Consider the following 15,541-nt stretch of genomic DNA (forward strand, 5'->3'; position numbering starts at 1 on the left):
ACTGAACCGAAACAGTAAAGCTGCTGGGTGAGAAAATAACAAGAATAAGCTATGCAAGAATGTCATAAGCAAGAATGTTTAAAAAAAAGAAAAAGAAATGGTTGACTTTGGAAAGAACAGATATGGGTCTGAAAACAGGCCATTGTTAAAAGCTTCCAGCATGCAATCAAAACCTTGGCTTTCCACCCTTGCAGTGGGTGTAAATTGAGTGACATCTGTCTGCATAAACCGAAAGAGGTTGCTTGTGGTTCAGAGGTAAATGTTGTGACTTCTTCGCCCCCTGTCAGGAAAGAGTGAAGAGTGAAGTTCAAATTCTGACATCTCAACCATCAAGCAATTCCTCAGGCTTGTTATATCCAAAAAACCTGAAATCCCCCTCATACAGTTTATACAGCTTCCTCCTATCCTCTAGGGGCACGGTTTTGAACCAGTCCAGCATAGAACCAGTGGATGTCATGTTGTCATAGGAAGGAGGGAACTTAATGTCGTCCTCCAGCTTTAAGATACTTAGTAGCTGCTTAGCATCTTGTTGAAGAGTCTCCTGATGGCCAACAAAATCATATCTGGGAAGTAAAACAAACCAATGTGAAAGTAAGGATATAATAAAGATTATTTTGTATCAACACCTAATTATTCTGTAAATTGTTCTCTTCGGTAAAAAAATGAATGCTAGAGGGACATTTCAACAATAGCACATATAAAAATCAGTTTACTCCGCATGAAAAGTACCATAGTTTTGAGTGAGTAATGTAAATGGGCCTCACACATGAATGTTTATGAATTTGTTTGGGAAAAAAGGAAAATTCTACGTGTGATTCATGAGCACCAACTGCCTAAAGTGTTCTAATTTACCTTAGCATGAGGAAGAATTCTATTTTATTTCTTAAATCTCATAAGCTTGATATGTTTTAATGCTAAATTCTATCGTATTATTCTTACTAATAAGACACTCATCTTCATCATCATGACCAAAAGAGCTGTGCGCATCCCCCGGTCAGAAATCAAGATATGATTCTATTCACCACATACGTTTGAATTTTGATTAAATGGATCTTTTCTTTTGAGCAATTTGATTTGGAGATGTTGCCTTGACAAATGAGAAGTATACACCAATAGTATCTGATTATTCAGTTATGGCCAAAAATCCCTCTTTGTCTGTGTTTGCAGCAAGGGACCCTGAGTCTACAAGTGTTAACTGGATTATACCCTGGATAACTTTGAATAGTGCAACAATGTACAAGGATATGCCAGAGTATTACAAATCTTTCACTGAAAGATCCCAGTAAACTGGAAGTGGTGAGCACTTGCAGCAGATTAGGTGGAGAGGGACTATAGTTTTGTCTCTGATCTAGATTTAGGGTCCACATCGTAATTATATGTAAAACATTTAAAATTATTAAATGAATAAATGAATGTAGAAGTAGTCTGTACTCAGTTTGCTTTTAAAGTGTATTGCCTTTTCATCTTCATCATTAGTATATCACAGAACCCCCACAAAAAAGAACAAGCACTGATGAATACCACATAAGTTCATCAACTCACATAATTTCATGCACGAGGCTCATTGTCTTACAGGATTCAATATCTATTGTTCAGACGCAGAAAATTGCTCCATACATTTCTAATATCTTAGCTGGATTATTGCAATTCCTTTGTATACACAGAAAATATGACCTTTACAATTATAGGCTAGCTTGCAACAATGGCCTTACTGTATGAGGCAGGGGTGGCATAGGCGGTGCATCTGCCTCCAGTGGGGTTCAAAGGGCTCCCTCCTCTCTGTCCATGGGTCCAGAAGGTACTGAATAAAGTTGTAAAATGATGGGCGCAATTCTGATGCAAGCGCATCATGCATTGTTTGTGGTGGATTTGGCTTGTTGCCATATAGACGTAGAATATCCCGAGCAAAGTTTTGATAGTAGTACTCATTGTGCTTCTGAAACTTGTCTCGGTAGGCTGAGATGAGACGCACAAATGGATCCCGGACAAACAGGAACTTGGTGTAGTGCTTCAGCTTTGCCTGTGGTCAATGAATAAGTATACATCAGCCTTTTTGTTTTACTAACCCTCTACTGGTTGATTAAATTATTAATTGGGCTAACTGAATCCTGCATTTAGTTTGGTTTTAACTAGTCCAACAACAAAAGTATTTTTTTGTTTGTAACTGTGAGGAAACTTGTGATCTATGATCTGAATGAACTGACCTTCATCTCTGTTCTTGGGGAGCTGGATAGTTGAGTGAGCATATTGGGCATGTGGACCAAGTCCCCAGATATTGACATAGGGTCTTGATATGGCTCGCTCCGGTTCAGTACAAGCATAACTCTCTTCCAGTTAGTACATGCCACCTGTGGATAGAACAAGATAAGTATGGATATTTAGTGACTCTGTAAAGAAAATGAAATGCAATCTTTAGATTTGGCTTCATGTTGGTGACATGACATGTTGGTGGCACGTAATGTGAAAAAAGTAGGCTTGCCACAAATGGTTTGCCTTCAGGGCTCCCTGCCAGAAGGAAACAACATTGTTTCTGTCCATTAGAAACAAAAGTCAATGTTTAACCATTATTTTAGCCCATATGATGATCTTTTCTTTAATAAAAAGCATGCTTGGTTTTATAATTTGGTTTATAACTTGGTTTGGGCTTAAACCTACGGTGTGAGGTCCAATACCTGTGCGGTTTGAGGTCTGAGTGTTTGTTTTACCAATCAAACAAACACTCAGACCTCCTCTGGATGCAATTGCTTATATATTATGTCATAGTCACAGGCTTTCTGGCATTGTTAAAATGTGATGCTGGCAGAGAAAATACTTGGAATTTTGAATGTTGAGCTGTAATTAAAATAACACTGAAACAGCAAGAATATAATAAGATAGGTTGCAATGCAAATCATACAAAGAAATTAGAGTATTATTAAGCTTCCAAATGGTCAGTAAAATAATTTGGTTACTTAAAGAAATTTGTAAAAAAAAAAAGAAATCAGGCATGTTCTGAATCGGTTACAAAGTTACCCGAATTTCCCCCCCGGGGATTAATAAAGTATTTCTGATTCTGATTAAGGCGGTAATGTGTATGTGTGTTCCTGTCAACTTCACCTTTGGAATGTAACAGTAGATGATGCCATGATTGTCATCCACAACAAGGCTCCTGAGGTCATCATCGCTTAAGTCTTCAAAGCGGTGCTTTCCTTCCAAAAAGGCTACATTGTCACCATCACACATTTCTCTTAGCAGCTGTTTTCTCAGTTCCTGCATCTGATAGATCCTTTCAACTAAGAGGAGATCAATAGGATTATTTGTTGTAACTGTCTAAAATTCTGCACTAGACTAATATTGTTTTAGGGTGGCTTTTCTTTTGAGGCAATTAATGATGGGGATGAAAGCCAAAAGCAAAGTGTCTTTCTCAATGCCTAAGTCAGCCAAGGACTTTTCTTAAATCCAAATGTAATCAGGGGTGAGGTTGCAGATTCACCATTAGCTAATCTATTTACTTTATGTCAAACCATTTCGTAAACAGTGGTGCACGAAAAACAAACACATCATTTGAACAAACCACATCCATTCCTAACAAGGACCAGGATACTGACACACATACACACAGGTATGTAGACACAGATTGTACCTCTCTTTTCTTCAGACCTGTTCCAATGGTAGAAGGACAACATGATGAGAAACATGGATCCTACAAAACCAAGGACCAGCAGGAGTCTTCTGCATGCTGACATGGTAGCAGGACTTAATCTGTATCAGCTTTTGTCATTGAACTAGAAACAAAGGAAACTGAATGTACAAAATTCAAGAACACTTTAATGTTATACTGTAAAAGCCATTATCCCTTATTCATTTCTTGTTTTTTATAACACTGTGTCCTTATATGATTTCAGAATTGGATGTATACAGAAGTCACAATATTTTTTTGTTTGTTTGTTTTTATTGATATTTTTGAACACCATTAAATTTAAACAGCATCTGCACATATCAATTAGTATTCATGACACAAAACATATCTTCCACAGCCTGCTGATAACACATGCATTTGTTTTAATGCTTTACTGATAGATAGATAGATATATAAATAACTCAAACATCTATTAGTAGAAGAACAAAAAGCACTATTTGGATGTTCCTGCACAGTAGTTTTGGAGCAACCTTAATAATACACATAATTAAACATTATATCACTCACCTTGCTGCAAACTTCTCTGACAGATTACCTCATCCTTTTCTGAATACCTCAACTATTCACACCCATGGCTATGGCACACTGTACTTATATAGTGGAAAAGGCACCCCTGTCCAACCTCTATTAATGGTAGAGCCCATATTTCCCCTATGCTGATTGGCCCGTTCACCTGTCAATCAAGCACCTGCTCGAGCTGATGACCAGTCACATCTCCATAATTTCGGGACTAATAGTTTCCCCCGCTCTCTCCACTCTTGACTACAGTAGAAGTTGAGCTTTGTAGTTTTCAGTTCTAATCAAGTTAATATTGCTGCTTGTTGTTGATGTGTTCCTGTAGCTACTTGTAAGTACTGAACATATTTATTTATAGCTTCTAAAGTTTCAGTTGATGTTTCCACATACATGTTATTTCTTGTTTCTGATCATCTGCAGCCACCTACTGGTTAAACACTGTGCTGGCCTAAACCTATTCATTCAGATGGATACGTTCCTGGCAATTTTAGAGATTATTGTCTGATTATTGATACCTATTGTAATATCTCATTTCAATGGATGTGTAATTAAGCATTCATTGTTATTCTTTATTTTTCTTAATACAGAACCACATTTACATAACAACAAGTGAAGTGGAGTGTGTTTACTGGTGGTGACAATCTCCATAAGAATTACAATAAGACAGTAAGCTACATGCTACGCCCTTAACCACGTACCCTGCGGCGTTCCAACCTACACTGCACTGGATTAACCCAGAATTTGTTTCAGTGCAAATACTTGAAGTACATATTAATTTAAAAAAATAGTTTTAATGCATTACTTAAACAGTCTTAGTATGTTGTACTATTATGATGTGATCACTGGATACACTTGTAGTTTTAAGTTGAATAAACTTGAAAGATCAATGTTTAGCCTGAGTATATGGGTTCACTATTTTTAGCCTGAACTGCAATCTCATTGGCTAATTATTTCAAAACTAGTCTGGGCTTGTTGATGGACGAAAGTGTTTTCACAGTTAGCTTTCCTGTTTTTTGCATTTTATTCAAGATACCTTTGCCTTGGACAAATATTCTGGCCTATGAGACTTATCTGCAGTGCATACACTTTTTTGTTTTTGTCACAGTGAGAGGGCAGAGTAATCCAACAGTTGACTGCAGTAAAGTCAACTGTTGCTCCCTCAATTTGTTTTTCACATTCTGGAACTTGAGTTGAGTTGTTTTCCATGTTCAATAGATTAAAGGAAACAATTTTATTGTCACTGAAGCTTAAGTCAAGATAGAACATTTTAATGTGTTTGAATGTTGGTGTGTAAACAGCATTTGAGAATAATTATCAACATATCACTTTGGTGTAACTCTAAGTAATTAACTTAGCCACTCTGAACTTTTGCTGGTGCACATTGTTCTTTGGCAGAGGTAGTTAACAAATTATTTCATTTAAATTTTTTGGGTCCAAGAGCTAACATCGTTTTCTCAACAAATCCATATTCATTGTTGTATTATAAATTACTCTGACTGTATACCAAAACTTGTCTTATTTGTATTTTTCAGGTTTACTTAGAGTTCAACAGGGTTGTTGGAAGAAATCTTAAAGAAGAATTCTTTGGTGCCTTTGATGGATTGTGTCCAAGCCTGATGGAAACCTTCAAGAAGAAGAGAGGTCTGGCCGGCCAGCTGTAAGCTGATTTATTACAACAGATAAAGGTGGGTTGAAAAAATGGTTGGTTTGCCACAAATTACAAAAAAACAATGTCTGTCTTCCACTTGTGATATTCAAGCAGATAGTTTTGGCTTAATTTGTCCAACTTTTATAAGATTCAACTGCAACATCTATTTCCAGACACAGTGCCCTTGTTACTCTGGATAATCCACAGGACACAGAGGAGGCAGTTCTTGCTGGAACTTCCAAAGAAACAGAAAGAAAGAAGTAGAAAGAAAAATCCATTTCTCACATCTTGGCCAAATAAAACCAAAAATATCTGCATTGGAGAGGGTTTTTTTTTTATGAGGACAACATTTAAGTGTGAGTGTGGTGTGCCCTCTTCCAGACCACTGAGCTAACAGCCATCAGGTGCCTTGTCCTGAGGGGACTCCCAGCCATTCTTGGGGATGATGCATCTAAATTCTAAAGCAGCTCTGTGACTATTGTAATTGTTATTATTGCAGTTAGAGCTTACCTGTGTTGGATCACTTTTGCTGGTCAGTTACAATAAATGGTCTCTATTAATTTGTGTTTTTTCAAGAATTTAAGTTTATTTCATCTTGGTTAATTTGTCCTTTCTAATTTTTTTTCCTGTTCTCAAGAGGTGTTTAATTGTTGTTGTTTATCCTTCAGAGACTACATAAAATAATAATATAAATATATAATAATTATAATTATAATAATACATTTTACTTATAGGTGCCTTTCAAAGCACTCAAGATCACCTTACACAGCAGAGTTAAAAAACTAAAAACAACGTAAACACTAAGAACATATATATTTATGTATATACGCTTTGTGTACATATGTATAATTACACAGCTTTACAGAAACAAATAAATAAAATACTACCAGTTTGGCAGGGAAACATACTGATCAATTAAATATGGCAACTACCAGAACTAAAGTAACACCAGATCATCTCTGTCATGAAAACAGCAGGGGCAGAGTTGGAAATATTTGGGTGTAGATGACTGAGTAAAAAGGATCTGGAGGACACATGGGATATACAGTGTCAAGATGAAACCAGGTGGAAAAAGATCACACCTGAACGATAGGTAACTACTGACTGTCCTCTCTAACGGAAGTATAACTCCAAAGCACTAAGTCAAAGGACAGGCCCAGAATGAGGACTCTGGGGAAGCAGCAATGAGAAGTGCGGTACTGTTAGGCCATCTGGTCATACAGCAATTTACAGACACATTATAATTGACATGAATATCTTCTCTTTTTCTTGTCTCTCAAACTCTGTAGGATCTTCATGATGCAGACTCCTTGAATGTTCCAGTGGGCATCCTCTACTTTGAAGAAAGTGGGGCCCAAAACCGAGCATCACCTCTACTGAACCCTCCAAGAGTAGGGATCATCCTAGAGGGCAACCTTGTGATAGATGAGGTCACCAACCTACCTCAGGCAATGTGTTTGGCTTTACATATGCCCTACACCTGGAGTGCCAGGAGTGCGTGAAGAATACGCTCGCCTTCATTCAGCAGGTAATGCTGAACTTGGGTCGAAGTGAGCAATCACCCAAATTTCAGACTCTGAAGAATGAGCTCGCCTTGTAAGACTGAACTGTTCACAGTGTCATTGGGTTCATTGTGCCTGTAAAGTTAAAGCTCAATTTGTATTTCTGTATTGTATTTCCACTATATAATACAAATATGTTCTATGTTTATAAATGACTGTTTTCTAACTAGTGATCGGCCAGTGTAAGGCTCAAGACCTGAAAAACGCCCCCCTAATGAAAATAACTCACTGCCTGTAGATGAGCTTACCTGGGCCACATGAGAGAGCAGCTCAGGCCAGCCTTTGTTTGGTGTTTAATTAGGTAGGTTTCCTTTTTAAAATATTTTAAAAGCATGATTTAGAACCATTAAATATTTCTTGTAACTCATAGTTTTAATGAAGATTTGTTAAACAAGTGTTAAAAATGTGTTTATTTGTTAGATTCCTTATGTTTGGTGAGGGACTAAAACTGTAAAAAATGCTGTTTTAGATGCTTGGAGTGATTGCTTATGTACATCAGCTCAGAGCAAGGTATGCACATAAGTAGAACAGTGATGTTTTTAAATAAGCTTTTGTCCCTTTATTGTTATTTACACGATTCTTTATGAATATAGATTCCAGTCACCTGCATGTAGCTGACTGAAGGAGAAGACTGTTCCAGTCAAGCATGGTATATTATTTAGTTTTACATTGCATTAATTTTGCATATCAATTACTTTTATACCACATTTATTCTGTAAAATGTTTTTGTAAAGTTTGCTTTTCTATATAAATTTACGCTGGTTTCCTTTAGTTGTCAAACAAGACACCAGAGGAGCCAACCACTGTTTTTCCCAGATTTATTAGCTTTTTTCTGTTTTGTTTCCTGTGAGGCTTTTACTGTGTTAAAGGGGGACTGAGTAGCCATTTTGTGTGTTTTGTAGTGTGGTTTAAGTTACCTTATTTTGCTGTGAGTAGGCAAATTCAACTATTGTTTTAATTCTGTTTGGTTTTGTCAGTTGGTTCATAATTTGCCTACATGTATGCATTGTGACTATTTCCTTCTTTTTTTTTTTGCATTTCTCTAGTCTCCCTGAAAGTCCAGTCTAGCTCCACATTGGTTTTCTTTTCACTCCCTTAAAATTGCCTACATTTAGGCCCCTTTTTAACTCTTTTGTTAAGAATTTTTTTTTAACCCTTATCATTGTCATTAAAATCTTTGTCTTTTAAAATTAATTACTTAATCCTTTAAAGCTGCAGCAGGTAAGATGGAGAAGAGAGTGGACTTAGCTTCAAAATTTGAAAGATTACAACCTCCAGGTCCCTTCCCATCTCTCTCTGCAAGGCTCAGTCCTGCCTCCAAAGCCCTGCAGAGGGGGCTGTCATGCGCGCGTAAGCTAGTAACCACGGCAATTGAAGAAGCAAAACAATATGGCAGACACACCGGTACAAATGTGAAATGACAACAAACGCAGCCATTTTATATTAATAATTATAACTTTATTTATGTAGCACTTTTCAAAAACAAGTTACAGAGTGCTTTACAATTAAAACAACATAGTAAAATCAAGCAAAAAACTAATATTTATAAAATCCCATATATCAATTAAAACAAGTTAAAAAGTAAAACAAAGCAAACGTTAAGAAAAAGCCAGACGATAACAGTGAGTTTTAAGAAGAGATTTAAAAGAAGATAGTTTGCCTGCCTGAGATCTCCAGGCAGGGAGTTCCACAGCTGTGGGGCCGAACTGCAAAGGCTCGGTCACCTTTTGTGACCAGTGGAGGTTTAGGAACCTCTAGAAGGGCTGTAGGCTGGCAAGCAATAAAATCTTAAAATCAATTCTAAAACTCACAGGGAGTCAGTGAAGGGCAGCAAGGACTGGTGTGATGTGGTCGCTTCTCTTGGTGTTGGTTAAAAGCTTGGCTGCAGCATTTTGAATTAATTGCAATCTTTGGATGTTGCACTTGCTGATACCGGAATAAAGTGCATTACAATAGTCTGGAGGAAAAAGCATGGATGACCTTTGCTAAATTTGAAGGGGAAAGGAATGACCGGATCTTGGCTAACTGTCGAAGTTGGGCAAAGCAAGGCCGCATAACATTAGTCACCTGGGTGTCAAATGATCGTTCGGAGTCAAAAATGACCCCTAAGTTACAGGCCTCTTTGCATACGTTGTCAGATAGGGCACCCAGACTGGAGGAGAAATTATTGATGTAGCCAGAACTGGGGCCAGAGGGGGAAATGGTGAGAACTTAAGTTTTGGAGTCATTCAGCTGAAGAAAATTATCAGACATCCAATTTTTTATCTCATGCAGACATGACATAATGTCAGTAATACCAGTGAAGCCAGGTTTTAACGGGGCATAAAGTTGAGTGTCATCTGCGTAACACTGGAAATCTATGCCGTGACTACGCAGGATTTGCCCCAGGGGTAGCATGTAGACAGTGAAAAAGAGGGGACCCAAAGTAGACCCCTGAGGGACCCCACAAGCGAGAGGAGCACAAGAGGAAGAGGCATCTCCAAGCATAATAGACAAAGACCTGTTCGACAGATATGAAAGAAACCAGTCCAGTGCCTCACTGACGCCAACACTGTACTTAAGACAGCTGATTAAGACACTGTGGTCCACTGTATCAAAGGCTGAGCTGAGGTCAAGGAGAATTAAAGCAGAGTACCGGCCAGAGTCAGCTGCAAGCAGTAGATCATTAGAGACCTTGACCAGAGCAGTCTCAGTGCTATGTTGGGACCGGAAACCAGATTGAAATTTCTCAAAGATCTGGTTGCCATTCATAAAAGAAATCAGCTGAGTGGACACCATTTTTTCTAAAATCTTGGCAGCTTGGAGATGGGTCTAAAATTACTTAAAACAGAGGGATCAAGAGAGAGTTTCTTTAAAAGGGGATCAACTATGGCATGTTTAAAATAAGAGGGGAAAACTCCAGACGACAAAGAGCAGTTAATAATAATTAAAATGTCTGAATCAACCGTCTGAAATGCAGCTTTTAAAAACCAAGTAGGAATGCAATCTGAAAGGCAGGTGGATGACTTAGAAAGTGCAACAGTGCGTTCTGGGGTTGCCAGAGATATTTCACTGAAATGGTTTAGCAGTGCAGGAGGGCAAGAGTCAGAATTAAGCTCCCTGATTTCAGTGTTAAAATGTTTTCGAATCTCCTTTATTTTGTTGGAATATAATAATAATTGAGAGATTGCGGGGGACCAGTCACTGACTTTACTGTTTTAAAGAGGATTCTTGGATTATGACCTTGATTTGCTATGAGATGGGAGATATAGGTGTTCCTTGTTTCTTTGATTTTGCACTGATAAGAGAACATGAAGTGTTTAAGAACAGCAAGGGAAACACTTGGTTTGTCCTTTTTCCACTTCCTCTCTGCCTCTATTTCTCCAAAATGTTAGTGCAGGAGCAGAGAGAGAATGAAGGGAATGTAATCGGTGTAGTGGGTTCAGGGTCAGGAGAGATGAGCGGAATATGGAAGAGCACCACTGTGTGGTCAGAGACGGCAGAATCGACAAGGTTTAGATCATCCACACAGAAACCAGAGGAGATCACAAGATCAAGAGTGTGCCCTTTGTCATAACTGGAGTGTTTAACATGTTGGGTTAGGTTAAAAGAATCTAAAAGTTAAAAAAAAATCAGAAGCAAACACCAAGGATGAGGGGCAACAACCGTGGATATTAAAATGGACCATCCTCCTTGATAGTGCAGCCCGTCAACTTGGTCTGGAAGGCGACCCTGAAGAGTTGGTCCTCCACACTGTACGGAAGGACGCCCGGCTGGTTCATGGGGCTATGGTGTCCTTTTGCCATCTCCCCGACATCTCAGCCTACAAAGGTAAAGTGGATCGAGGGAGCCTTCACACCTACACAGCCAACTAGTGCCCACTAGGTGCCCAGCCCAGGGAGTGAAACCCAGTATGACCTCCCATCAGTGTTACTTCAGTTCCACTCATTCCCCTTTCACAGACCTGCATCACCACATTGAGAAATTGTGGCAGATGTTCTTCCCTAACCCAGTGAGAAGGTCATCACAAGATCGAGCCAAGACAGCAGTTGGCATCCTTAAGACCAGAACCGCCAGCGATGACGTCATTTTGTGTTCTGGTAGAAAAATTTTAATTATTCCGTAATTATGTGTGATGCGTTTCCCTCCTGCCCTGACTTTTCCTAAATATCTATCCTGCACATGCCTGCATTGTCACAAATGTAATTACATTTAGAAAAACAGATAAATGCCTTTTGTTGTTGTTTTTCACGCTCAACGACCCCCTATAGCGTTGTTGAGCGTTGGTACTTTCATCTGCGGTTGAATAGATGCGTGCGTAATGGCCTGATAAGCTCACTGAGACAATGGCTCAGACACCGAAACTAATTATGCACACAAGCACTTATAAGCACTCACGTGGATTTAGCACAATAGAAGTAAATAATTGTAGGCAGTCTTATAATTTAGGAAAGGCTAAAATTGCTTTGTAGATTCAACTCAGGTGACATGGAAATTATTCTGTGAGAAAATGGCAAGCCAACACAGTGAGCCAGAACTGGAGCTAGAGCCCCAGCCTGAGTGTGACCCGATCCCGCCTGTTTAGACACCCCGACCTCCTCACCGCAAAAAGGTCCCGAACTGAGCCAACTAAACAATCACCAAGATGCACAGATCCCCTTTCTCTTTTGAAGAGAACGGGTAATGGGAGGGAGTGAGATAGTACCGTGCCAACAATGCACACAGCACGCACAGTACAGGTAGGCTGACTGAGACGCACTCAAAACAGTGGTAATTATCTTCAGTGGTTTGGATATTGCTTATTGCCTCTGAATCTCACCGAGAGAAAGAAAGACAGACAGACCGAGAGAGTGAGCGTGTGTGAGAGAGAGAGAGAGAGCAGGGGGGACAGTGGACTTTACTAATTACACAACTTTTATATTCCAATAAGAAGCGTGAATATTTTCACTTTAATTTCTTATTATTTTATTTATCCGAATACAAACGATGATATTGATTATGAGGTATGGAGAGACTTGAGCTCTGTGCATAAAAAGACCTCAGGGGCAGTGCTTAGTGTGGGTCTTTTGTTAGACAAACGTGATCATTTCCGCCATCTTTTTTGATTTCTTAGACATTAGCAAGTAAATATAACAAATTTTACTCTGCTTAAAGCATCCCAGGTGCAACCTGTTATTAGATCATCTATCTGGCTTTGTTTGTGGGGGCTGGGTCTCATGGTGTACTTGCATGCACCTATAGAGATGTAAAGTGATGTCTTATTTGGCCCATTAACAAGAACAAAAGGATACAGACGCGAGTGTGGCAGTTGGCCAAAGTAGTAGCAAAAAAGTGCTTGACTCCGGCTATGTTGTAAAGTTGGATCCCGAGGCAGTCGAGCAATCGCCTGAGGCCTGGTACATTCCGCACCACGTGGTGCATCATAATGCGAGGAACAGGGTCAACTGCTCATTACAACACTAAGGAGAAAACCTGAACACCCTCCTCCTTCCTGGACCAACTCTGGGCCCTTCCCTATTTGCAGTGCTGCCATCTCCAGTGACATATGGTCAATGTTCCACCAGGTGCGGTTGCTTCCTGAGGATAAGTCCTTACTCAGACTCAGATTCTTATGGAGGGACCTTCTTATGAATCTGCGGTTGAATAGACGCGCTTATGCGTATGTGGCAGGTGCTTCCCTTTGGGACAATGCAGCCCTTGCTGTGCGACATACGCCCTGCAAAAGTACGTCCGGGATCATAGCGAGCCAGGGGAGGACGTCTGCGAGTCTGTGGAAAAGTCCTTCTATGTGGATAATTTGTTTCCTTTATTCCTTGTTTCATTCCATCCTTACTTGTTTCCTTAAGTCTTTGTTACCTTCCATCCTTTCTTGTTTCTTTTATTCCTTGTTTTCTTTCATCCATCCTTGTGTCCTTCCATCCTTCCTTATTCCTTGTCCCCTCCCGTTATTCCTTGTTTCCTTCCATCCTTCTATCCTTCCTTTAATCCTTGTTTCCTTTATTGATTGTTTACTTCCATACTTCCTTTTCTTTTCGTTTCCTTCCATTTTTTCTTCTTTCCGTCATTCTTTCCTTGTTTCCTTCCTTCCTTCTTTTCATTTATTCCTTGTTTTCTTCTATCCTTTGTTTCCTTTGTTCCTAGTTTCCTTCCTTGTTTCCTTCATTCCTCATTTCCTTTTATCCTTCCTTGTTTCCTTTTATCATTGTGTCTTTTCAGCCTCTTCATTTCCTCCCTTCCTTGTTTCTTTCCGTTATTCCTTGTTTCCTCTATTCATTGTTTCCTTCTATCAACCTTGTTTCCTTCTGATTTTCCTTGTTTCCTTGATTCATTGTTTCCTTCCTTCCTGATTTCCTTCCATCCTTGTTTCCTTTAATCCTTTGTTCCTATCATCCTAAAACGGTCAGTGCATCACAGTCACCAATTTTTTTTTTTTGCTAAAATGGGTCAACCTGGACTCGATCCCACATCGTCTACACTTGAGTCGAACCCTTTCATTGCCATAATGAACAAATTAACTAAATGATTAAACAAAAATGTGTTTCTGACATGTTGATGTCGTAACCGGATTTTAGCTGGTTGAAAAAAGGTTTAAATTGGGTCTTAGATGTTCAGAACTGATTTTACCCTGTTTTCAACCAGATTTCAGTGTTGAAATCCTGGTTGGTGCTCACTAGGTATTAGACACCAAAACATCTGTGCTATTTTGCGTGACGGTCTAAAAGCAGGCTTTTAATCAGGCTCTAATTCTGAGCTAAATTGTGGCTATACATAAACCATGTTAAAAAAATGAAACTAAAAGCCTTGTAATTACTGTTGACTTTGCTTACGTGATTGGATATTATACATCTTGCAAGCTGTGTGAGCAAAAAACAACTTTAATCTATTTTATGAAAATTTGGGCTACACATAGGGGTGTGTGAGCGTATTGCGTCAGGTGAGTGTATTGCGTCATTTCTTGTTATCTCGCTGCTACTGTGTTGTCCTGTGCTGTTTGTAGCTGCTGCTAGAGCTCGAGCTAAATCGATTAATCTGCTGTAATTATCATCACTGTGGTTATTCAGCTGCTGTGTACTTAAACAGACACTAGTTTTCATCAAGCACTCTCGTTGTTGCATTAGCGTCATATCTGCTAAACCCTTAAATTTATACTCGCTTAGCCGTTAGCTTAGCAGCTAGCTTAATCAATTGAAATGTCTTCTCCTTCTCCCTCCTGCTCTCCTGATCTGCCCTGTTCGGTGTGTCAGATGTTTAGCTCTACCTCGACCTCCTTTACGGATAAGGGTACTTGTATGAAATGTAGTATTTTTGGAGCTATGGAGGCGAGGATCACGGAATTAGAGACGCGGTTCCGCACCTTGGAAAACCAAGCATCGCTAGCTGCTGTAGTTAGCAGCAAGCCCCCAGGGCCAGTAGCCAGTGCGGGCCGACCTAGCGTAGCTTCTCCCCCGGCAACTCCCGAGCAGCCAGGATGCAGTGGCTGGGTTACTCTCAGAGGGAAGCATAGCCGCAAGATGAAGCACACGGTTCACCACCAACCACTTCATGTTTCGAACAAGTTTTCCCAACTCAGCGACACACCCGCTGAGAAACCAACTCTGGTTATTGGCAGCTCCATAGTCAGAAACGTGAAGTTAGCGAAGCCAGCGGCCATAGTGAGATGTATTCCTGGGGCCAGAGCGGGCGACATCGAGTCCAATTTAAAACTGCTGACAAAGGATAATCGTAAATTTGATAAGATTGTAATTCATGTCGCCGTTAATGACTCCCGGTTATGCCAATCGGAAGTCACTAAAATTAATGTTGAGTCGGTGTGTGCATTTGCAAAGACGATGTCGGACTCCGTAGTTTTCTCTGGACCCCTGCCCAATCTGACGAGTGATGACATGTATAGCCGCATGTCATCATTCAAACGCTGGCTGTCGAGGTGGTGCCCAGCAAACGATGTAGGCTTCATAGATAACTGGCAGACATTCTGGGGAAAGCCTGGTCTGATCGGAAGAGACGGCATTCATCCCACTTTGGATGGTGCAGCTCTTTTGTCTCGTAATATGGCTAAGTTTGTTCGTCGTAAAACCTGACAAACCAGAGTTGAGACCAGGAGGCAGAGCTGTAGTCCTACACACTCCTCTGAGCTTCCCTGTGAGCAGTTTCCCAGCC

General features: G+C 39.8%; 1 protein-coding gene across 1 annotated transcript; it reads right to left on the minus strand.

Annotated features, from left to right (window-relative positions):
- Positions 1–322: 322 nt before the first annotated feature.
- Positions 323–3,725, minus strand: LOC138601139 (carbohydrate sulfotransferase 12-like). Its single transcript, XM_069672720.1, has 5 exons — positions 3,623–3,725; positions 3,097–3,272; positions 2,205–2,348; positions 1,713–2,020; positions 323–563 (listed from the first exon to the last, which is right to left on the minus strand). Exons 1-5 carry the CDS (start codon positions 3,723–3,725, stop codon positions 323–325), a joined length of 972 nt encoding a protein of 323 aa, XP_069528821.1.
- Positions 3,726–15,541: the final 11,816 nt, after the last annotated feature.

This window comes from Semicossyphus pulcher, unplaced genomic scaffold (genome assembly GCF_022749685.1).
Source record: "Semicossyphus pulcher isolate SPU_LCO1_2020_fin unplaced genomic scaffold, fSemPul1.0.p SCAF_21, whole genome shotgun sequence".
Lineage (NCBI taxonomy): Eukaryota > Metazoa > Chordata > Actinopteri > Labriformes > Labridae > Semicossyphus > Semicossyphus pulcher.